Source organism: Rhinopithecus roxellana, chromosome 8 (assembly GCF_007565055.1).
Source record: "Rhinopithecus roxellana isolate Shanxi Qingling chromosome 8, ASM756505v1, whole genome shotgun sequence".
NCBI lineage: Eukaryota > Metazoa > Chordata > Mammalia > Primates > Cercopithecidae > Rhinopithecus > Rhinopithecus roxellana.
The window spans coordinates 38,410,128-38,435,850 of record NC_044556.1 but is presented as its reverse complement, the minus strand read 5'-3'; the positions used below and the strand labels follow the sequence as shown (position 1 = coordinate 38,435,850).

General features: G+C 40.3%; 1 protein-coding gene across 5 annotated transcripts in view; it reads right to left on the bottom strand.

The window, feature by feature from the left end:
• Nucleotides 1–25,723, bottom strand: part of SLC22A15 (solute carrier family 22 member 15) — a 97,169-nt gene that overhangs the window by 48,094 nt on the left and 23,352 nt on the right. For all 5 annotated transcript variants that reach the window (XR_004058776.1, XR_004058777.1, XR_004058775.1 and 2 more), the window contains exons 3-4: nucleotides 5,827–5,959; nucleotides 4,649–4,813 (exon numbers count right to left, since the gene is read on the bottom strand). Coding sequence is in view for 2 of the 5 variants with exons in the window: in XM_030935881.1 (XP_030791741.1) it covers nucleotides 4,649–4,813; nucleotides 5,827–5,959 (298 nt within the window). In the remaining 3 variants the exon portion in view is untranslated. The remainder of the gene's footprint in view (nucleotides 1–4,648; nucleotides 4,814–5,826; nucleotides 5,960–25,723) is intronic.

Below are 25,723 nucleotides of genomic sequence, written 5' to 3'. Positions count from 1 at the left end.
AGCCTCCTGTTGAATCTATCACAGAATATTTTCTACCTGGTTCTCCTTCCTAATTCCAAGAATGCCCCACCCGCTGTTGGAGAACTGACTTCCTTGACTTCATCTCTGTGGTTCAAATGGAGCCTGCCAATTATAGTTCCTTTAACTGCAGGGTGACTTCAATCAGCTGAGCTGATCAGAGGCCTTACCCAAGATTTTAAATACTAGACTTGGAGCTGCTGGGCCCTGTCTCTGACTACGCAGAGGAAGTTTCTCAGAGAGGATGGGGAGCTGAAATGAGAAGCATCTGACTTTCTGATTCTGGGCATCTTCAATGCCTGGCTCTTCATAGTCTAGTTATCCTAACCAAATGATTTTCCCTTACATATGAGCTCATTAGAGTTGAGCCTCTATCACAATCAGTAAGATCTGGCATCAACTGGACATGATGGACAAGAAGAAATGATTCAAAGTTATCTAGTTTGGTGACCTTAAATTCTGTGATGACATAGGCAGAGGTCTCAGAAAATAAGGTAGCTTTTAGGTGGAAAGAAAGTAATAATTTTTTATTTAAGGAGTCAATAATATTCACATCTAATGTCCAGCAAGAAGCTGCACATATATGCCTGTAAATGACAACAGGGAGAAGGCATAGAGATGAATATAATAAGGCTCTATGCTATTTGGTTTAAAAAAATTAATAAAAAATAAACATTTCAAGTCATCTCTTCTGGAGTATCATAGGTGGCTTTATAACCATGTATATGCCTTTACGTACTAGGCCCATTTTAAAATTTATTCCCTGCTTATTTTTAATTAATTTCAATTCTGCTATTCCTGCTCAGTTTACACTAGTAAAAGCTAAATTTTGGCCGGGCGCAGTGGCTCAAGCCTGTAATCCCAGCACTTTGGGAGGTCGAGACGGGCGGATCACGAGGTCAGGAAATCGAGACCATCCTGGCTAACCGGGTGAAACCCCATCTCTAATAAAAAAAATACAAAAAACTAGCCGCACGAGGTGGTGGGCGCCTGTAGTCCCAGCCACTCGGGAGGCTGAGGCAGGAGAATGGCGTAAACCCGGGAGGCGGAGCTTGCAGTGAGCTGAGATCTGGCCACTGCACTCCAGGCTGGGTGACAGAGCCAGACTCCATCTCAAAAAAAAAAATAAAAAAATAAAAAAAAAAAATAAAAAAAAAAAACCTAAATTTCAGCAGGCTAGAAAAGAGTATATAGTTATGACTTCATTTTTGTAAATGGTACCAGTAATCCATCTGGTTTTCAAATAAAGACCATAAAGTCTCCTTGAGTTCTTTTGCTCTCCCTATCGCTGCTTGTCCTTTAGCAAGTCACTTTCCCACCAAAATCCAGCTCAAACACATCTTCTTTCTTCTCCACTGCTTCCATCTTGTCTAAGTCACCACTGGTTTCACGTGGTCAACTATAGCAGCCTACTAAATGATCCCTCAATTTCTGTACCTACCAGAGCAATCTTTCTGTATATGAGACCCTATCATTCCTGTATTTAATATGCCCCACTGGCTTCCCACTGTACTTCAAGTAAAAAAACAAATTCCTCATTTGGCCCATCACAGGCCCTGTATCATCTGGTCCCTCCCAACCTCTTACTTCACTCCTTCCCTAACTCTCTACCCTGTAGTCATGAGAACCTTTTCAAAGAAGTTCCTTCCTGCTTCAAGTCCTGGGTCTTTGCCATTCCATCTAGCTAGAATATTCTTCTCCCAGAATTTCACAGGCCTAGGTCTTCCTAATCATTCATATCTTAGATCAAATGCCCACACTGAGGTTTTCTCTAACTATCCTATTTAATGTAGCTACTCCCTGCAATTACTATCTAGCCCATTACCCTCCTTCATTTTCTTCATTGTACTTCTAACTTTCAGAAATTATCAATTTGTTCCACCTTTCCTAAGTAAAGCATAAGCTCCATGAGAGCAAGAACCTCCCCCAAACCATCCTTATCTTTTCCACCTTTTTATCTAAAAAAAAGCAGTGTTTGGCACATGGCAGAATCCATTTAATAAATGAATGCTGTGGAACAGACATGCAAAGGAAAAGCTCTGGAAGCATACACAGCAATATGTTAACCATGGTTGTCTCTAGGGGAATAGGACTATATGTATTCTTTAGTTTGATGAAGTGTGCATATATTTCTTATTTTTTACAATGAGCATTGTTATAGGAAGATATTAATATAAGAAAACAAATAATAAATATACTAATATGGAATTTTTCACAGCTTCAGTATTTTTTGTTTTTCACTTTTTAATTTTTAGTCAATTAGCTGAAAATCCTTTTTGCTAAGTACTACACTACAAACAGGTCAAAAATGGATGCTTGCAGTTTGTACTCGTGCTTTTTGGTATATGTTTACATATTGTCTTTTACACATTGCAAATATTATTTTGTAATAAGCATAATTTTTCAAACTAATTTTCATTGCCAAATAATCATGCTATTTCCAGCAAATCCCCTATTCCTGAACATTTATGCTTTTCTCTGACTTCTTGCAATTCATAAGCGTATTTGAAGCCACAGGTGTAGATAAAATCATTCTGGAAAGAAACCAGCTTGCAAAGAAAGACCAAGAACAAAACCCTGGGGAAGACCTCGGGTTCATGAGAGAGAGAAGGAAGCTACTCAAAAAGAGTTCCAGGTGCTATCAGAGCCTTACTTTTGCCCTGGGTGCAGGGCTGTGTACTGGTCTTCAGGGAACTCTCACACTTGCTCTGAATTTCACATTGAATTTGGCAACCATCTGGTTTCACTGCTACAGTTTTTCTTCCTCTCTCCCTTTTCACTTTGCTACGGAAATTTTGATAGTCTTATCTTAACCCAGCATCAAGGATAAGAATGAGAGTTCAAAATACTTCAAGGAGACTCTTTTCACTGGCTTTAGGCAACTAGCAAGAGAGCAAGAGACCAGGGTTGGTCCTTTCACCTAACACATGCAACAGGACAGGAAAAATACTTAGATAATCTGGCAGGATGGGAGTGTATACATCTTTTATAAAACAGCATCTTCATGCAACAACTAAAATCAAATATAAATACTTTAATAGAGAAATGTAAGAGGTACAAGAAAAATATGTATTCATGGTGCTCTACATGAGCACAACTTTGGACCTCAGAAAAACTGAAATCAAAGGAGAGAGTGCCTTTATCCCTTCCCTGGATACAGGGAGCAGGCATGATCACCATCATTACCATCTTTTTAGAAAGTCCCAGGAAATTGGCCATACTATTTAGAAAAATGACCCTAAAGTCTCAATGCAAATTGAAGACTCAGAGGAAGCTCTTTCACTCATCCTAGGTTAGGACCAGTTCCAAAAAAGCTTTAGAAGTTGCTACAGACAAGGTGAATCCTAAGGCAACACTGTAAGACCAGAAGCAAGCCTGTCTGGAGAGGATGGAGCTTGTGTCTCTTCCTCCCCAGCCTAGTTCCAACTGGTCCTACCCTATGGATCCTTCAGCTTGACAGCAGTTTAGTAGAGATGCAAACAGAGCACAAGTCTACTTTATTTAGCCTGTGTCTTCCAGTTCGATACAATAGCCCATACAACTTCAAAAACAATACCAATTAGAAATAACAGGTTGACCAGGCCAGCACTCACATGAGGTGACATGCTGAAGTTCCAAGAGGAGAGTCTTTGGGAAACAGCGGAAGGATGACCTGGGTGTCATCAAGACCCAGGTTGCGGTTCTGGCCCTGTCAGTTAGCAGCTGCTGAAAACGGGCATGTCACCTCACTTCTCAAAGGCTCAATTTCCTCATCCATAAAACGAAGGTAGGAATCCTTAACTAAGCTCTGGGAATATTACAGATAGATGTCAAATGCCTAGCATGGTAGCTGGTACATAAGAGATGGCTGGCACTGTGCATCAGGTTCTAAGGAATGGTATTCTCATATAGATCCTCCTGCAGACACATTTCTATCAGTCACACGGTCAACCTGTTTCCCATATCCATATAAGAACATCCATGGGAAACATTCAATCATTGTCAAGTGAATGAAAGTAAAAGAAACAAAAAGTTATCATTGCAAACCTAAGTCTATAAAGTCTTAGACACAATATTTGAAGTCAAATAACCTTTTAATTAAAATCATTTATTTTACTATCTATGTAGTTCTTGAGAAAATAATGGGATGGTCAAAAATAATTCAGAATACAGTCTCAATTTTGGAAATTAAGTATTGATAAAGAAATGCTACAATAGTACTATGTTGACTTGAGAGCAGTAAAAACAAAAAAGGGAGGTGAAACAAAGATTTAATAAATTAGAATAAGAAGGCTGTAAGAAAGGAGTTTCTAGTATATCCTATGTCTGAACTATTTTTCAGTTTAAGTTGTAAAAAGCTGCTGGTGTCCTTCTGAGGAAATCAATACTCTCCACAGTAATCTGTATGCAGTCCATGAGGCGGGTGGCAAGCTCACATGTGAAGCAGGCCCCCAGGGAGAGTGTCTGCAGAGGAATATTAATAAAATGACTTGTTCAGGGTCATACAGAACCAACTCAGAAAAGCAAATCTAATAGTTGGACGAAGTACCTCAAGTCCAAATACATTTCCAGACTCTAGGATTAAACTGGGTTCCTATAAGATTTTCTGGAGCTGCTCACCCAGTCCAGAGCTGCATGATTTAAGTAGTACCTGCAAGTGCCCAGTAGGCGGTGCCCACACATTCATTAAGCAAGACAAAGGCCACCAGCGACATCCCTCCATTCATCATGCCCACCAGGAAGCGAGTTATTGCAAAGAACTCATATGAGGGGGAAAACCCATTTGCAATTGCAAATAAGATGTCAAGAGCAAAACCTAGAAAGAGAGAACAATATTCAATAATCCAGAGGCAAAATAGCATTTGATCAAAGTAATAAATTATATTCATTAGCTTGTAAAATAAACGCTTGTAAACTTAAATTTTCTGAGCTGGTTTTTTTTTGTTTTTTTTTTTGTTTTTTTTTGTTTTGTTTTTTTTTTTTTTTGAGATGGAGACTCACTCTGTTGCCCAGGCTGGAGTGCAGTGGCGCGATCTTGGCTCACTGCAAGGTCCATCCACCTCATGGGTTCACACCATTCTCCTGCCTCAGCCTCCCAAGTAGCTGGGACTACAGGCACCCGCCACCTCACCTGGTTAATTTTTATTTTTTTGTATTTTTTAGTAGAGATGGGGTTTCACCGTGTTAGCCAGGATGGTCTCGATCTCCTGACCTTGTGATCTAACCACCTCAGTCTCCCAAAGTACTGGGATTACAGGCGTAAGCCACCGTGCCTGGCCAGCTGTTTTTTTTTTTAACAGCTTCTCTTGGAAACTATTTTTTTAAAAAAACACAAGGTTTACTTTATTACATGGTTTCTGTCAATCATAGACAGTTTTCAATTATTCACAATAATGCTGGAAAATGAAAAATCCTTGCTCATACTCAGCTTGTCAAGAGCACTAGGCCAAGTTCTGTAGGGCTCATTTGAAATGAATCAACACAGAGAGATATAAGGAAATGGGCCTAGTACACTGTCACAGTCTCTTACTTCTCTCCTTAGCAAACATGGCATAAACTAAAATTGGGGGTTTGCAGAAAGCACCATCACCTATGAAAGGTTTATAACACAAATATCTGACTTTAACTAGGTGGGCTAGTAACTTAAAAGTGCCTGGCCAGAAGCAACTTGAGCTGCAGTTTGGCCTCTTGCCAGGGTAATAAAGATCAGTTCTCTGTCCATATCCCAATTCCTGGAGAACCTTAAGGAAACAGTCCCCTTATTATTTCCCTAAGAATCTTAGAGAAATAAGCCCTCTCATACAGTTTACGAATACTCTAATAGATTACCTGTGAGATAGACTTTTTTCCTTCCGAAGCGATCTGAAAGCTGACCAAAAGAGATAACTCCAACAAATACACCACTGAAGAAAAAAGAGCTTGCTGCACTGACTTTGTAGGATCTGTTGGCAATTAAAAACCACTAGAGGAAGATAAAACAAAAGAGAGACATGTAGGATTGAGTTAGCTATTAAAAAATCAAATGTGCAACAAAAACTTGTGCACCAGAACTTCTATACTGCATGATCCACTATTAACCAGAATTCAGCAGAATTTGTCTATCTCAGACAACATCCAATGAGATTTTATCTTCAGAAACACTAGAAATCACTATTATTATGATGCACTCCCATAGTACTCTATACATACCTTATTACAGAATTGAACACAGGGTATAATAGCTAATTACTTATGCATCTATTGACTATGTCCCTCATCCTAAGGCTCTGTGTTTCTTGAGAGGAGCCTTGTCCCATTTATTTCCATTCTCTGATGCCTAATACACTATATGACATATATGAAACAATAAATACATGAACTTTTTGTCCAATAGGCTTGTGAGTTTAAAATCCCTTGAGTATTTTTCCTCAAAAAGATTAAACACAGAATTACCATATGATCTGGCAATTCCATTTCCACGCATATTCCCAAAAGAACTAAAAGCAGGGACGTGAAGAGATATTTGTGCACTCATGTTCATAGCAGCTGTATCTGCAATAGCTACAGGTGGAAACAACCTGTGTCTATCGACGGATGAATGAATAAACAAAATGTGGTGTACACGTACAGTGGAATATTCCTCAGCTTTAAGAGGAATGAGAGAACAGGCAGAGATTTGTTAAAGGATACAAAATTACAGCTAGATAGAAGGAATAGGTTCTAGTGTCCATATCACTGGAGGATGACTATAGCTAACAACAATATATAGCTTCAGATAGCTAGAAGGAGGATATCAAATGTTCCCAATACAAACAAATGATAAATATTTGAGATAATAGAAATGCTAATTACTCTGATTTGATCACTATATATTGTATGTATTAAAACATCACCATGTAGCTCATAAATATAATTATTATGTCAATAAAATTAAAAAATAAAAAGGAACAAAATTCTGATTCATGCTACAACCTATACTCTGAAGACATTATGTTGTATGAAATAAGCCAGACACAGAAACACAAATATAGCATGATTCTATTTACATGAGGTACCTGGAACAGTCAACTTCATACAGACAGAAAACAGAATGGTAGTTACCAGGGGCCAGAAGGAGCGAGGAACAGGGAATTATTGTGTAATGGAACAGAGTTTCAGTTTGGAATGTTGAAAACATCCTGCAGATGAATAGTGGTAATGGTTACACAACTATGTGAATGTATGTAATGCATCTGAAACTATACACTTAAATGTGATTAAAATGGTAAATTTTATATCACATATATTTATGACAAAAGAAACTCCTTTAGTATCTTCTACTTTAGGGAAACCTAGGAACTTAAAGAGAAAGTTACCATTCTCTGCTTAAAACACCACTATCTCAAGTCTTGTCTAGTGATGTGTTAAAGATGATATTTGGTTATAAGAATAAAAGTGAACCCATGTCACAGAATAACCTCAGAGAACCAAGAGACCACTCATCCTTCCTCTTCCTGGTCCCCTTCACTAGAGTCAGTAATGATAGGTGTGTGAAGGGTCCCTCCTCCTCAAGAACTTGCAAGAAAGAATCCTCAGTTGCTCTCTCCACCTTTCAGATCACTCCCTTCTGATGCTTCCACAACCAGTCCTCATGGCTCAAAGTACATCTAACTTCTCTCCTTTCCTCCTAGTCTTGTAAGACTGGATTGATAAAGGTCTTGACAAGACAACTTCTGGACATCTCTATTCAAAACCACCCACCAAAAAGACTCAGGAATTGGGAAAAACCGATGAGAATAATGTCCCCTCACTAATGTGTGCTTTACTTCTGAATTCCATTCTTCACATGCAATTCTTAACAAGGTAGATTAGCTGGCTTTCCTAGCCCTTCTTGGATTTACTTTTTCTTTCTTTTTCTTCTTTTCTTTTTTGGCAGCATTTCGCTCTGTTGCTCAGGCTGGAGTGCTGTGGTGCCATCACAGCTCATTGCAGCCTTGACCCCCCAGCCTCAAGCAATCTTCTTGCCTCAGCCTCTCAAGTAGCTGGGACTGGAGGGAGTCACTTTAAATAGGTGGTTCAGGGGAGGATTCTTGCGGGAGGTGACATTTGTGACCTGGATGATGACAAGTAACCAACCACAAAAAAACTCTTTGGGGAATATGAGAATAATTGCAGTGGCCCCAGGTGAAAACACACCAGTGTATCTCTAGTGGAGGTAGCATGAAATTAGGCCAGCGAAGCAGGTGGGCATCAGGTCATGCAGGGTCAGGCCAAGGTAAGGAGCTGAGAGATTCTATTCTAGTGCAAAGAACGAATATTGAATTACTGGGTTTATGTTTCCAAAGATCACTCTGGCCACTTTATGAGAATGCAATATGATAGGAAAGAGTGGAAGCAGGGGAGTTACAGTAATCGTTTAGGAGATAATGATGGCTTAGATGAAGGTGGAAACAGTGGTGATGGAGAGAACTGAATGGACTTGGGATGTATTTTGAAGGCAGGACTGTCAGATGTTGTGATGATGTAGGAGTAGAAAGGAAAGGAAGAGTCGCCTAAGTTGTTCATTTTAGCTACTTTCTGGGTGGTTGTGACATTTATCGAGATAGAGAAGGGTGCAAGAGGTGTTAGGTACACGGTGGGAATTCAAGAGTTCTGTGTGAACAAGCTCAGACAGAGCATGCCTATAAAACATCTAAGTAGAGATGTCAAGCAGGCATCAGGCTGGGAGTGGAGCTCATGGGAGAGGTTATGAAGGTTTATGAAATTACAGATACAGGCTGGGTGCAGAGGCTACGCCTGTATCCCAGCACTTTGGGAAGCTGAGGCCGGTGGACTGCTTGAGCCCAGGGGTTCAAGAGCAGCCCAGGCAACATGGTGAAACTAGGTCTATACAAAACACATAAAAATTAGCTGGGTGTGGTGGTGCACACCTGTAGTCCCAGCTTCTCTGGAGGCTGAGGTGGGAGAACTGATTGAGCCTGGGAGGTTGAGGCTACAGTGAGCCATTATCGTGGCACTGCACTCCAGCCTGGACAACAGAGACCCTGTCAAAAGAGATGAGAGAAAAGGGGAGGGGAGGGGAGGGGCGGGATGGAAGAGAAGAGGAGAGAAGAAAAGGAAAGAAGTAAAGAGAGAAGAAAAGAGAGAAAGAAGGAGAGAGAGAGAGAGAAAGAAAAGAAAGAAAAAGAAGAAAAAGAAAAGAGAAAGAAAGTTTCATATAAAAGACTAAAAGAGCTGCAGTATTTAAAGAAAAAATTTTGTTTTGTAAAAAAAGAATTTATTTTGTAACATGGATAGTTCTGTGGTAGAATTTTCGACTCATGAGGAATGCCTACAGTAACATTTCACCAGGTCTAAAAACAGATCAGTATGAGATATCAGGTTGCCCTAGAAAAGACAGGACTGTATCTGTCACAGGGAGATTCCTTCTTTTACAATGGCCAATATACACAGCTTAATTGTACTTGTTCTTAATACCTTGAAATTCAAACACTGGCTTTTTTTTTATGTTCTTAGTGTTTGTTTTGGTGTTTTCATGCTTTTAAAATCTGGCCTGCAACTTTAGTCTTCATTAACCTGCACCTCAAGTTTTGCTAGTCTGTTTACATGGCCAAGATATTGATCTTGGCCTGTTTTATTGATTAAACACAAAACTGATCTGTTTTGTGTTTAATCACTGAAAAATGGCCAATTTGAAAACTCCATAATCAACTATTCTGTTGCCTCATTTGCTGAACTTCTCAAATCCATGGAAAAGGGTGCAATACTATCCTTATAAGTGGATAGCTGTCAACTTTTGTGGAAGTTTAGGAGGAAGTAGCCCAAGGGATGTTTGAGCAGCAAATTCCAAATTCTGATTCTCAGGCTGCCATTTCCAAGTGTCAAAGTAACTGCTAGTAATTTTTCTTCATGTCAATGCTGGTTGGGGTCATGCATCTCTCTATTACTCTTGGAATACATGCAGGAACTGATAGAAAAATGGAAAGACAGATTTTTCAAAAGCAAATTAGAGAATGTGAAGCTGGAACCCAGATCTCCCTGACAGATCCTGGTGAACTGGGGATGGCTGACACAGGGATGCCAACTCACAGATTCAGAACAATGGGTTGATAACCAGCCCTCCACATCCTTCATCTCCCAACATGTGAGATCTTGGTTTAAACGTTTTGTTTTGTCCAATTTTAAAAACTTTTCAAGTATTGTTGATATATTGATCACATACCTACTGTGTGATCTAAGGAGTTTTATTTTGTCAAAGCCCAGACAAGATAAACTAGGATATTGATCCCTACAGTATTTAGAAAATGTATTGGCATAATCTATACTTAAAGTTTTCGAAGGAGCTCACTCACCAGACAAGACTCGATTGCTAGCTCATTTTCTTCCCCCTTTGGTCAATACTTAGTACTAGGGTAAAACCCAAACCAGGATATTACCAGGCCATTTTAAGCTAAACTGTAATAAACCTAAATAGGATAAGTGTGGATCTCAAGAAATGTGTTTTTATGAGTCTTTAGATTTTAAAAATCACTAATTTATAAGTCATTCAAACCCTGTTGACTAGAGATTATTAAGGTAATGAATTTCCTATTATTTTTTGTTAATAACAATCCAAATTCTAAAGCCACAGAAAGAATGTTTTTTTTTTACGTTAAGGTATTTCAAATTGAAAAATCATTTGCAAATTGAAAAAAGCAGGAAATCTACTTTTCTTTTCCCATACATTAACAGAAAAGGAAGACTATAAAGACAAAATTTTCAGTCTGTCAGGTTGACTTACATCTACTTCTGTTTTATAACCAGCATCTGTATTTTTGTTCTTATGCACTAAATTGAGTTGAGCATTCAATATACTCTATTTTCAAAAAGGATTTGAGGGGCACAGCACTACAAGCACTCGTATAATCATTTGCTCATCTAAAGAGGACCTGAGAGAAAATCAGGCACAACTGGGGGCAGAACCAATAGTAGGTGCCTCTAATATAAAAGATGAAAGGAACATAAATATGGCAAATACAGGCATGAGCACAGAGCCAGGGCTATGCGGTGCCTTCCAGTTCCTAAAGAGGAAAAAAGCTAGGTGAACAGAAGTGAAGGGGGTTGAGACAGAGACACTCTTGGCTGGGTACTAATGAAACATTTGGAGGTTTCTTTTTTTGGTATTTATATTCTTACTGCTTAAATGCTGAGAATAAATGGCACGTCCTGAAAAGGGATAAAGTACTGGTGTACATCAAGAAAAGTTGCTTTAGCTGCAATACAGAGAACAGAATGGAGGTAGCAAGCATGGGAGTGGGAAGATCCATCAAAGGCCATTACAACCATGCAGGCCGGAACCGCAGACTTCCAGAAGAGAAAGGATTCATGCAGGATATAGATGCCTGGAATTCAGAGGTGAGATCTGGTGTGAGTCATCCACGAACAGGTATTATTTGAAGCCACTAGGATGTATTAGGCCAACCACAGACTGAGTGAAGCTTAAAGACAAATTTCAAAGGAAGCAATCAAATGTATCTTTAGCACCTCTCTTAAAATCGTAAAACCTTAAGCTTTATGGACATGTCACAAATCAAATAAATCATTTTCCTGATATACAAATATAATCTGAAAAAACAAAATATTGCTTTAAAATGGACCACATGCTTATATAATCCCCAAAACAAAATTAACATCTGTGTAATGAAACAATGTATATCAAAGATATGTCAAAGAGGAAGGCTGCCATACCTTATAACCAGATAATTAATAACCAACCAACTTTCACATAATACTCTCCCCTAATCCCCATCAGCCAGCCTGTGGTATGTAAATTACAATATATTGGCTAAAGACTTTCTATTTTTTCACCCTCAGCATGTGTTCCATTCAGGAAGCTATGGAAAAAGTCAACGGAGTACTAGACGGAATACTAGAAATAAGGGGTCCTTTTGATGTAGACAGGGTAACAGAATCAGATGTCACTAGAAAGGAGGGGGAAGGAAGAAAAGGAAGGTTGCATGTCGAGCATGAAGTGAGGGTTATGCCCTGTGTGCTTGGGGAACAACAGGGAGAAGGCTGGGGGTGAGGAAGAAGAGAATATAGACGCCCCTTGACTTAAGATAGGGCTGCCCAGCCCCCATGGTAAGTTGAAAATACTGTAAGTTGAAAATGCATTTAATGCATCTAACCTACTGAACCTCATACTCATAGCCTACATTAAATGTGCTCCAAACACATTATCCTACAGTTGGACCAAGTCATCTAACACAAAGCCGACTTTATAATAAAGTGCTGACTACCTCACGTAATTTATTGAATACAGGAGAGCACTGCAGAGAATAATATCTTGTTTGCCCTCAAGGTCACGTGGCTGACTGGGAGCTGCTGCTGATGGGGCGCTGCCCAGCATCATGAAAGAGGATCCTCCCACACTTGTTACTAGCCCAGGAAATGACCAAAATTCAAAACCAGAAGTACAGTTTCCACTGAATACTTAACACTTTTGCACCATCATAAAGTCAAAAAATCACAGGTTGAGCCACCCTGAGTTGAGGACTACCTATAATGTGTTTTAAAATCAACTTCCAAAGTGGTTATTTTCACATTTGGCTGATCTGTTGTTTCAGGGTGTATCTTACTCCACAGTGTGCGTTTTAAACATAAATACCTAATAAGTTTCCATTTTTCAATTGACTTGTATCATTTACACTTACTGCCTGACATCCTGGTGTACCCATATGACACAAACAAGCCATCTCCAGGTTTCTTTCTTTTCCTTCCTCCACCGAATAGCCCTGTGCTGTTATTATTATCCTTCCCTACTATATTAGAGCACAGAGATCAGGAGATGTTTCTTTTTTTTCTTTTTAAGAGACAAGGTCTTGTTTTGTTGCCCAGGCTAATCCATGAACTAGGAGATGTTTCTTAAGTTGATGATGAATATCAGGAAGACCAAAGAGCAAGAAGGACCTCTATCATACTGACTCCGAGCACTGGGACACATATGCAGCTTCTCCTCTAAGCAGCTTCTCCTAGGCTCTACAAATGTGATAAATTTGTCTGTTTCAGTTTTCTCCTGTGACCTAAATAGCCTAATGTAGGTTTTTTATTTCTTCTTCTAATTTATAGTGACATTTCATGGAATAATAGTTGAAAAACATGCTATAACCACAAATCACTCTAATGAAGGGAGAAGTGAATGGTAAATAAAAAATCATTTACACCAAGCTTTTACAAGCAGTGGGTCATTTCCCTCTCCCAAGTGGGCTTTGCCCTTTCTTGCCCTCCTTGTTTTGGCTCAGGGCGGGTGACTGACTCTGCATCACCCACAGATGAATAATGTAGGACCACTGTCCTGCAGAAGTCTAGGTAAGGGTATGGTTACCCAAAGAAAAGCAAACAGATTTTTCATTCCACTTTTGCCATGAAGCATGACACCTGCCAAAAAGACCACTCTCAGTACGCACTGTGCCCTCCTCTCCCCACTCCCCACTTGCACCTCTACCTCCTCCCCCGTGAACTACTCATTCTCCATGACACACCTTAAGTCTCATCTGACTTACCCTAGCGGAGCTTACCACTCTCTCCTTTCTGCCACATCACCCTATTTTTGCTTTACGATAATGCATGGTGAAGTGTGTCCATCTGTCTCTCCCCTATGATGCTGTGAGCTTCTTAAGAGTATATTTGTATCCCCCGTGGTAACCTTACAGTGTCTGTCAGCACTAATTAAATATTTGCTGAATTATTTATGTAAGAACAGTAAGTGCCATTGTCTTATAGGCATCTTCACACACAATATCTCTAGGTCATGACTTCAAGCATCAGGTTGTGAGTTTATGGCCATACAGGGAACTACCTAATTGGTAATCATTTCCTTGGAGTCACCCAATGCCATTCTCTTGAAAAGGAGTGTAGATAGATTTAGAATTTGAGGGGTTTCCCTTCTTCTTATAGCCAATCTGAGAGGAGCTAGAATACTTTGGTTTTATCTTTAGTCCTTGAAAGCACTTTATTTGGTCCACAAATATCCCCACTGAGAGAAGCATATACAATCATGCAAGGATAAGAAATGTGCCATGGATGATTCACAGCCTATCAAGGAACCTGCAAGACAGGCAGGGGCTATGGCAGGTTAGAGAGTGGTACCTAGCCCCTCAGCTGGCTGCTGTATCCCTTTTAAAAGGCAGACTTGTTCAGGGCCCCACATAGTTCACTAGTCCCAAAGAAGCCTTCTCTGAAAGGAGGACACACCACGTGACTGTTCGGGGCATAGCCCACCTACTCACAAAGAAAAGGAAGACAAAGGGCAGGTCACCCTGGCTGTCCAGGCAGGTCAACCAAAATGGGCAAACAAGACTGGGCACGTGCCTCTTGATTGAGCCTCTTGTTGCTGGAGGTCGTGCGTTGATGAAAACCAAGTCATATTATAACTGCCACGGCCCTACCCAGACTCCCAGCTTGTCAGTATTTCAAGGTTGCAGGGATGAAGCCAACAGCAGCTTCCTAGGACCCCTGCAGCAAATCCATGAAGGCTCTACACAATCAGAGAACTGCTATGGTCTCCTGTGAAAAATTCTGAACGGCTCTGATAACAATTCCAACCAAACTTTAGCCCTTCCCTGGCCCGTATTTAAAATAAAAATAATTACAACTCTGTACATGAAAATCTAACTTCAGGAGAAAATCAGGTAATCAGAGACCTCCTATGACTAGGGAGTACTTGGACAGGGTATTTCAGGAACAGTTTCATGGTGATTAACTAACTTGCTTCATTTCAATGTAGTTGTCACTCTGAATTACCACTTAATGGGTGAAGTGTGCAGGCTATAACGATCAGTAGTACAGGCGTAAGGAAGCAAGACATTAAAAAAAAATTAGCCCCTAAAGCAATTAATTGCAGTAAATTTTTCAAATAGTTTTAATACTCTGTCTTTTGACCCCAGGGTATGGCTTGGGGAAAATATATTAATCTCAAGATAACAGCCAGTCAATTTCAGCTCTTCAATATCCACAGTGATATTAAGAATTCCAACCTTACACTTTTTGGTTGCAAACATTAATTAAGCATGATAATTGTGTGTCTCCGTGATATTTGGTGCTTTCTGAATGAGTCAGAGCTCAGGGAATAATCTGAATACAGCAGACAGCAATTTGCTACATAAATTTGCTCCAATAGCTATTAGCTCATTTTAGAATAGTCAAGACTCCTAGATTAGAGTTTTGTATTAAATACCAAGTTAATCACATCTACCTAACCTTTTATTTGCCCTTCCCAAAAACCCTTCTAAAGAAACTTCTGCAAGGCCTGACACAAGTGTAATAAGGTGCAGGGTGGACATTTAAAAATGTGTGTTTTTAACACAGTATCTTTAAACTATACAGTTTCGTAGAATCTCTCTTAATAATTATCTTCCAAATTTTATGTGATGGGTTAACAGGACTTCGTATTTGTTCTTTAACTTTGATTTCAGACAAGATTATTTCAATATGAACCAAATATTACCTATACACGACAGATTATATATTAAGGATATTCACCAACTTAGTGACATGTTTAGGTGCCAGTTTCAGTACTCCTTTAGAGATTTGCAGGGGCAAGTGAGAGTCTAGCGAAGTCACTGAAATTGATTTAATGCTAAGAAATTAAGTGGAAGGTTTAGTTTGGCACTGCACTTCACCGTAATAAGGATGAACTCAACGCAGTGCAGAGACTAGTGGCTCCTCAAGGACACCAGCTAAAGAGTGACTGATGCCAACATGCTGCCTGGTGCTGCTGGCCTTGGCTGCCCCTTGATCACCATTCACGTTATTCTCCATTCTGCTGCTGTCTCTCCATTGATTCTTATCATTTTGTTTGAAAGCAGCAGCAGGAAACTTTCAAGCCACCTATACCACACCAGCATTCAGAACAGCACCCAGACCAGGCTCTAAAGCACAAAGCAGAAGTACAGTGCGTGAACTCACATATAATTCACACTCGGAAAGGTGGGATGGGGGCACAGAGCACAGACACTTCATTGGCACCTCAATATAAAAGACTTCAGGAAAAACAAGAGATTCTGTGTTAAACATGTGAAACAGAAGAGGCCTTTGTTAGGTCTCCCTGAATCTATTCAGAGAGGAGAGACATGGTGAATGTCACTGCGGCAGGTGGTTGCGGGGTTCTGAGAATACAGTGAACTGCTGATAGCATATGACTTAACTATTGTCCATTCTATTTAATTCTCCTTTGTTATTTTTTGTTCTATTAGGAAACATGTACATTTATTTGAGCTTGACCAGCAAGAAAGCTTAATGTAATCATTATTACTTCTACCGTACTTGAGCGGGTTTTGTGGGGGTGGAATACTGGCCAGGCTTCTCATGAGTCTGACACACACGCCCCAGGTCACATCGCCTTGTAGAAGGCAGATGCTGACACCACTCACAGATGGGCTGCCTGCCTGACCTCCTTCCTGCTGCTGGCCCATGCCACAGTGGCCAGGCTTGTTTACTAACTGTGGGGCACTGAGGAGGTCACCCAGCTACTCTGAGCCCATGTCTTCTTCCCTTTTTAATTAGCAGGCTAATATTATTGCTTTCCCTTCTCCCCTAGAATTCACTCTGTCCAAAGCACTCGCGAGCACGTGACTGCGAGCATCTTATTTAGCTTTCAGTCCAATGTGTTGGGAAAGAAATTAAACTTTTTATATGAGGAATGTGAGCCCTCCCTAAATTATTGGGCCCAGAGAGGCATTGGAATGAAGCAGCAGTCATGTCCCCATCTCCCCTTGAGCCAAGTAGCATCTCTTGAAGCTGCTTGCTATGTGGACTCTAGATTGACAGCACTGGTAGCTATACATTAACCTCACAATGCTGCACACTGGACACCATAACCCCTACTCTATAGTTCAACAATATACAGCCAATTGCTGATCAATGTTATTTATGCAAACTAATGAAAACTCCTAACAAACAACCTTGTATCCACCCACTCCGTTTTCCTCTTTTTGCCTTTAAAAGATTACTTGCAACAAAGATCGAAAAGGGCACTTCTGACCGTAAGTGGGAAGTGTTTCCTGGGCAGCTGTCCTCACCCTGGCTCAAAGAAACTCTTTAAAATTATATTTTGTGCCTCAGTTTCTTCCTTTAGGTTGCTATTTCGTGCCCCATACACTATCTCCCCATGGTCACTGTGCTAACCTCAAATCCTATTTCATGCCCCATACTATCTCCCCACGGTCACTGTGCTAACTATTCTCAAATCTGCCAAGGCATACTCCTATTGGCTCTTCCTGTCCCTTCACTGCCAGTGAGCCACATGGCCCAGGCAGAGTCAATCTTCACCCTGTTCTCATGGACATGTTTCTGGGGCTGCCACAAATGGCTGGTGGTAGCAGAGGTGCTGAGGCCCTGGACCCTACTCCTCAGGAATGACAACAGCAAAGTATCTAGGTCTTCTAAATACTGAAATGCCAACTAAGATACCATTTAAAACTAAAGGCTTCTATTCTTTTTTGTTTATTAAAAAAGCTTGAAAATCACTGAAGTGGAAAGAATATGAGCTCACCAAATTCCAGAGTAGCAGCTTATTAGGTGTATGATTTAGGGAACATTCTTTAAATTCTCTTCATCTGTTATTTCACTAATAGAGTGGGGTTGTTGGTAGGACTAAATACACAGCATCTATGGAAGGCCTCTGGCAGACAGACTCCCATCCCAGAGTGCATTTTTAAAAAGTGGATAGCTGCCTCTTCCCTCTCTCCTATACCTACCAGACCTTGTATAAACTTATCTTCTCACCCACAAACTCAGTACAAAGTATGGAATGATCTTGTCATAGCTGAGGATCCCATGGAGGTTGTGGAGTTCTGTCCTGCTGTGTGGGTCAGCGATGTCACCTGTACTCCTCCATCAAAGAGTAGGCAGGCCATGGCCACCCTTGCAAAACACCACGAACCCACTCAGTCTGAAGCAGCCAGTTCAGCATCTGGAATGCTTAAAAGATAATTCATCCCAAATCATGACCCCAGAGTTCCCAAAGAGCCCTGAGGGAGGGTGGAGGTGCCATGGGTGACATTATGGGGATCTCATCTAACCGTACAGCAGGGACAGCCCATGCTCTGCTCCCCATGTTGTTCTGGATACATAGTGGAGCACCTGCTGGAAACTGAGGGTCACCATTTGCACAGGTAATTTGTACCTTGGAATAAACCTCTGAGGGTGGATAATTGTTTGACACCCTGGTGGAATCAGGAATATAATGTGTGCCTCTATATCATGGGAAGAAAGTACCAAGTATTTAGAAATGTATAATTATGAATAACTATAATCAAGGTGGATAATAATACATACATCCAAGTCTAAGCATCTCAGTGGCTACACATGATGAGAATGAGAAAGAGGACAGATGAATAATACAGGAAGAGGGAGGGAGACAGGGTGAGGAACGGAGGGTGAGAAACAGAAGCAGAAAGGCAAATGGGGCAGAAATGATAAAGACAGACACAGGGAAAGGCAAGAGAGAGAGTGAATGCAACGGACACAGAAAGAGAAACAGAAACAGAGAGGTAAATACAGACAGACTGAGATGAAGAGACATGGGAACAAGCAGAAACAGACATATGGACAAAATGACAGAGACAAGAGAGAGCAATAAGGACAGAAGGTGGGAAGAAGAGAAGGAAAGGAGGGAGGGAGGAGACACAGAGATACAGACTGACAAAGACAGATAGCAAGCGAGACAGCGATTCACAGATGCACCCCAGTGGGCTAAGATACAGGTAACAGGAAGAAAAAGATGTAGCTACTATCACAGGTGATAAGGTGAAGGCTATCTCAGCCCTTAATTCTTTTCCTCTGAGAGCTGCTTTAAAGATCTTCAGCACTTACCAAGGAAGCTGTTTCATTCAATTTCTCCTGTTTCTAACACTCTTTATCTTGGGAGTAGTAGCTCCCTGGGTTCCCTTTGACTAATTTAACCTTCCTTTTGTCTTCCGCCTTCAGTCGGGCACTGTTTATTGTGAGGTCTTAGAAGTCAGCAAAGGAGATACAGTGGGGACTAGCTTACCCTATCCCTGTTGTCCTGGAGTGCAGGGTCTAAGAGCTCTCTCTCCTTATAGCAAGCCTTCTCTAACATAAGGCAGGTAGTAGTTGCTCAGTGAACACTTGTTAATAATGGTATCCCCTCTGGAAATATCTAAAAGGGTTCCTAATTTTAGATTAGCATACATACAGTGGGATATTCTGCATAAATGTTGCTTAGGTCAAGCTCTCACCCTGGTACTACAAGCATTCTCATCAAGATTGCATTGTCCATTGGTGGTCAGCTGTCCTCTTCAGAAAGCCCATTCTCCAGAAGAAGCTACAAAAAGGGGTTGTCAAAAATGGGTGCTTTGCTTATTCTTGATTAAAATAGTGGCCTATTGACTAGAAATAACAAATACCAAAAGTGGGCTAACACTGGTGAAATTAAAGGCATTCAAGATACCTGGATTATGTCAATATATTAAGGGTACTCCCCACCCTTGCAGGAATTTGTGAGATAATCCAATGTGTAGGTACTCTACCTACAGGGTTATGCTCTCAGTTAAAACCCCTCCTTGGTCCTGAGCCAATATGAACTCTGGAAGCTTCCTTTTCCCCAGTGCTGGCTGAGGAGTGGAGGTTGGGAGTAGGAGTGGTGGTATCAGTACCATGCCTATGGAAAATTACACTATAGGTAACTATAGGTCACCTATAGTGACCTATCATGGAAGCAGTGTTCAAAATATCTAGGAGACTAAAAAGCTAGGACTTCTCAAGCCTGCAAGACAGTTTTTTATCTGATACTTTGTTTATAAGAATTTAGTTAATAAATGTATATATTGTATATGTGGCAGAATTTAGTCTGGGATTTGCTTTCATTATAATGTAGTAATAGATTTATTGGAGAGCAGACCTATAGTTCTCACCCATTTCAAAATCCTATGGAGATCCTAAGTAAAACTAGGGCTTTTCGCAGAAATGACTAATTTCATGTTTCGGGGGTGCGAGGTACAAGATGAACTTGGAATATCTTGTTATGCCAAAAATTTCTGATAGGCATATCAGAAGCATACAAGAGGACTCCCACTTCCAAGAAGACTAAGGAGGCAGGTTTTTCCTTATTCTTCCCACTAAAGATAAGAACAGAAACCAATAAAATTTAAAACTGAAAAACAGTAGAGAAAAATCAATGAAACAAAATACTGGTTCTTTTAAAAGATCAATAATATTGACAAATCTCTATAATGACTGAGAAGTAATTAAACAAGAAAAAAAGACACAAATGTCCAATATCAGGTAATAAAAGAAGATATATAATTTCAGACCCTGAAAATATCAAAACAATGATAAGGTAATACTATGAACAATTCTACACACATAGATTTGACAACTTAGATAAAATGGACCAATTCCTGGAAAAGTACAAACTACCACAACTTATCCAATACAAAATAGACCATTTGACAAAAGAGCCCTATAACTATTAAGAAAATTGAATTCATAATTTTAAAACTCCCCAAAAGGAAATCCATAGACCCAGATAATTTCACTGGAGAATTCTACCAAAGGCTTAAGGAATTAATACTAACTCTACACAATCTCTTCCATAAAATATAAAAGAAGGGAACACTTTTCAATTCATTTTATAAAGCTAATATTACTCTGATACCAAAACCAAAGATAGTCCCAAAAAAGAAAACTACAGAGCAATACTCCTCACAAATACAGAAGCAATAATCCTTATCAAAACATTAGCAAATAGAAATCAGCAATATATAAAAAGAAGCATATACTACCCAGAGATGCAAGGCTGGTTCAATATTTGAAAAACAATCTCTGTAATCCATCATATTACAAGAAAAAGAAGAAAAATTACACAGTCATTGCAACCGATATAGAAAAAGTATTTCACAAAATTCAATATACATTCATAATAAAAATTCTCAAAAATATTGGAATGGGGAGGAAGAAGAGCAAGATGACCAACTAGAACCCTCCAGCAATCATCCTCCACACAGGAACACCAAATTGAACAATTATCCACACAAGAAAGTGTTACCAAAACACCAGGGTCTTTCTCTAGGTCCTGCTGCTTGCCATACAGAAAGCCAATCACTGAGACAACAAGTATTGCCAGGGAAGAAGGCTTTTTTTGGGTGCTGCAGCCAAAGAGATGGTAGATCAGTCTCGAATCTGTCTCCCTGACCAACTGAAACTGGGGACTTACATAACAAGGAAGTAATGTAGCTACATGCAGGAAAACAGAAATTAGGGAGAGGTAAGGAAGCAGTCCTGATAAATGAGGGGTCTGGCCTTTCACTGTCCAGATGCAGTGACCTGCTGAGTCACAGTTCCTTGATAATATCTGGGAGGCCTAAAGTTCAGTTACCCGAGGAAGGAACTCCGATAAGACAAACATAACTTTCTCAAGTTTTAAGAATAGAGGATCAATTTCTATGTTCATTCAAAAGAAACCATAAACATCAGCTCTTTGGGATAATTGGGCGAGTTTCAAAAGGACCTTACGAAACAAAAATTAGGACTGATCACAGTACCTGGTTTTAACATTGCATCAAGGAAAGAGGCACCGAAGAAGGTAGGAAAGACAATCTTGAATTGCTGACACTACCCTTCCCCCATCCCACAGAAATACCACATGGCACAGGAAGAGAGAATCTGTGTGCTTGGAAAGCAGACAGCACAGTGATAATGGAACTTTGCATTAGAACTCAGTGAGGCCCTTCACACCACAAAGCAACACAGGGCAGAATTCAGCTGGTGCCCACAGAAGAAGCATTTAGATGAGCCCTAGCCAGAGAGGAGTTGCCCATTCCAGCGGCCAGAACCTGAGTTCTGGCTAGCCCCACCACTGCAAGCTAAAGAGCTCTGGGGTCTTCAATAAACTAGTCCTTGTGGCCTAGACTGCACTTCCTGGGCTAGGATGGGCTCAGAGTCAGTGGACTTGGGATGCACATGATCCAGTGAGACACCAGGCTGGGTAGCCAAGGGAGTGCCTGTACTGCCCCTTCTTCAATCCCAGGCAGCACAGCTCACAGCTCCAGGAAGAGAGGGAAGAGTGAGTAAAGAGGGCTTTGTCTTGCAATTTGCATACCAGCTCAGCCACAGTAAAATAAAGCATCAAGCAGAGTCCTGATGTCCCCATTCCAGGCCATAACTCCTGGATGACATTTCTAGACCAACCCCGGGCCAGAAGGGAACCTGCTGCCCTGAAAGGAAGGACCCAATCCTGGCAGAATTTACTACCTGCTGATTAAACAGCCCTTAGGCCTTGAATAGAATAAATATCAGTGGTAGGCAGGCAGCAGTCACCACGAGCCTTGGACAAAACCCAGTTTTATGTTGGCTTCAGGTGTGATCCAGCACATTCCCAGCTGTGGTTGCCATGGGGAGAGACTCCTTTGCTAGAAGAAAGGAGAGGCAAAGGACTTTATCTTATAACTTGGGGTTATAAGATATAAAATGTTCAAAAGCTCAGCCACAGTAAAATAAAGAACCGAGCCAACTCTTAAAGTCCCTGACTACAGGCCTTGGCTCCTACATGGCATTTCTAGACCCATCCTGGGACAGAAGGGGACCCACTCCCCTGAAAGAAAAGACCCATGCCTGTCAGCTCACCACTCGCTAAGTAAAGAGCCCCTGGGCCTTGAATAAACATCAGTGGTAGCCAGGCAATAGTTGCCACAGGCCTGGGGCAGCGTTGCCCATGGGCAAAGGCTCCTTCTGCTTGAGGAAAGGAGAGGAAAAAGTAAAGGGGACTTTGTCTTGCAACCTGGGCACCAGCTCAGCCCCAGTAAAACAAAGCGTGAAGCAGATTTTTAAAGGCCCTGATCTCAGTCCCTACCGCCTGGATGGCATTTCCAGACCCAACCTGGTCCAGAAGGGAACCTGCTGCTCTTAAGGGAAAAGATCAAGTCCTAGCAGGAGTAATCACCCACCGACTAAAGAGCCCTTGGGCCTTGAATAAACATCAGCAGTAGCCAGGAAATAGTTGTCACAGGCCTTGGACGGGACCTAGTACTATGCTGACTTCATGTGTGACCCAGTACAGTCCCAGTGGTAGTGGCCAAAAGAGTGCTTATGTCACCCCTCCCCTAACTCCAGGGAGCTCAGCATGGAGACAGGCTGTCTGTTTGGAAAACAGTAAGGGAAGAGAACAAGAGGCTCTGCCTGGTAATCCAGGAAATTCTCCCAGATCTTAACCAAGACCACCAAGGTGGTATTTCTACGAGCTTGTAAGAGTAACAGTGCTACTAGGCTTGAGGTGCTGTCTAATGCACTTATGGGTGCAGTGACCAAAAACTTAGATCACAGCACTCATTACTTTTGAATATTTTCAAAGCCTTCTCAAGAAAGACGTGTACAAACAAGCCCAGACTGTGAAGATTAGAATAAGTACCTAACTCTTCAATGTTCAGGCATCAACAAACATCCACAGGCATCAAGACCATCCAGGAAGACATGACCTCATCAAACAAACTAAATAAGGCACCAGTGACCAATTCTGGAGTGACAGAGATACGTGACCTTTCAGAAAGAATTCAAAAATAGCTGTTTTGAGAAAGCTCAATGAAATCCAAGATAACTCAGAAAAAGAATTCAGAATCCTATCAGATTAATCTAACAAAGAGATTGAAATAAAAGGAATCAAGCAAACATTCTGGAACTGAAAATTTTTACTGACAAAATGAAGAATGCACCAGAATCTCTCAAGAGCAGAACTGATCGAGCAGAAGAAAGAATTAATGAGCTTAAAGACAGGCCATTGAAAATACACAGTCACAGGAGTCAAAAGAAAAAAGAATTAAAAAATAATAAAGCATGCCTACAGGATCTAGAAAATAGCTTCAAAGGGGCAAATATAAAGAGTTATTGCCCTTAAGAAGAAGAGAAAGACCTCGGGATAGAAAGTTTATTCAAAGAGATAAAAACAGAACTTTCCGAATCTAGAGAGAAAGATATCTATAGTCAAGTACAAGAAGGTTACAGAACACCAAGTACATTTAACTCAAATAAGACTACTTCCAGACGTTTAATAATCAAACTCTCAAAGGTCAAGGATAAAGAAATGATTCTAAAAGCAGCAAGAGAAAAGAAAAAAAATTATATACAAAGGAGCTCCAGTATGTCTGGCAGCAAATTTCTCAGTAGAAACCTAACAGACCAGGAGAGAAAGATATGATATATTTAAACTGCTGAGGGAAAAAGACTTTTATCCTAGACTAGTATATCCAGTAAAAGTATCCTTGAAACATGAAAGAGAAATAATGACATTCCCAGACAAAAGCTGAGGGATTTTGTCAACACCAGACCTGTCCTACAAGAAATGCTAAAGGGAGTTCTTCAATCTGAAAAAAAAGGACATTAATGAGCAATAAGAAATTACATGAAGGTACAAAACTCACTGGTAATACACAGACAGATACAGAATATTATAACATTGTAATTGTGGTATATAAACTTGCATACCTTGAGTAGGGAGACTAAGAGATGAGCCAATCAAAAACAGTAACTACAAAAACTTTGTAAGAGATAGACAGTATAAGAAGTTATAAATAGAATCAACAGAAAGTTAAAAAGCAAGGGGATGAAGCTGAAGTGTTGACTTTTTATTAGTTTTCTCTTTGTTTGCTTGTTTTTGCAGAGTTAAGTTGTCATCCATTTAGAATAATGGGTTATAAGATGTCATTTGTAAGCTTCATGGTAACCTAAAATAAAAAAGCCTACAACAGATAAATGAAAAATTTCAGCAAGACATTAAAATATACCACCAGAGAAAATCACTTTCACAAAAAAGAAAAAGGGAAGGAAGAGAAAACCACAATACAACCAGAAAACAAATAACAAAAGGGCAGTAGTAAGTCCTTAATTATCAACAATAATATTGAATGTAAATGGACTAAACTCCAATCAAAAGATACAGAATGGCTGAATGGATTAAAAAACCAAGACCCAATGATCTGTTGCCTATAAGAAAAACACTTCACCTATAAAGATACACATAGACTGAAAATAAAGTGACAATAAAGGGATGGAAAAAGATATTCCATGCCAATGAAAACCAAAAAAGGGCAGGAGTAGCTATATGTATGTCAGACAAAATAGGTTCCAAGATAAAAATTATAAAAAGAAACAAAGAAGATAATTATATAATAACAAAGGGGTCAATTCAGCAAGTGGATATATGAATTAATAATATAGGCCAGATGCGATGGTACATGCCTGTAATCTTAGCACTTTGGGGAGTGGAGGCGGGCAGACTGCCTGAGCTCTAGAGTTCAAGACTAGCCTGAGCAACCCCATGAAACACCATTTCTACTAAAATACAAAAAACGAGCTGGGCATGGTAGCACACACCTGTAGTCCCAGCTACTCGGAAGGCTGAGGCGTGAGAATTAATTGAACCAAGGAGGTGGAGGATGCAGTAAGACGAGATCATGCCACTGTACTCCAGCCTGGGTGACAGAGCACGACTCTGTCTCCAGGAGAAAAAAAAAAAAGAACTAAAAATATAATGCACCCAACACTGGACCACCCAAATATATGAAGCAAATATTATTATGGCTAAAAAGAGAGATAAACCCCAATACAATAGTTGCTGGAGGCTTCAGCACGTCACTTTCAGCACTGGATAGGTCATCCAGAGAGAAAAATCAACAAACATTAGACTTAATCTGCACTATAGATCAAATGGACCTGCATTATAGACCAAATAAATATTCACAAAATATTTCATCCAATAGCTGCAGAATATACATTCTTC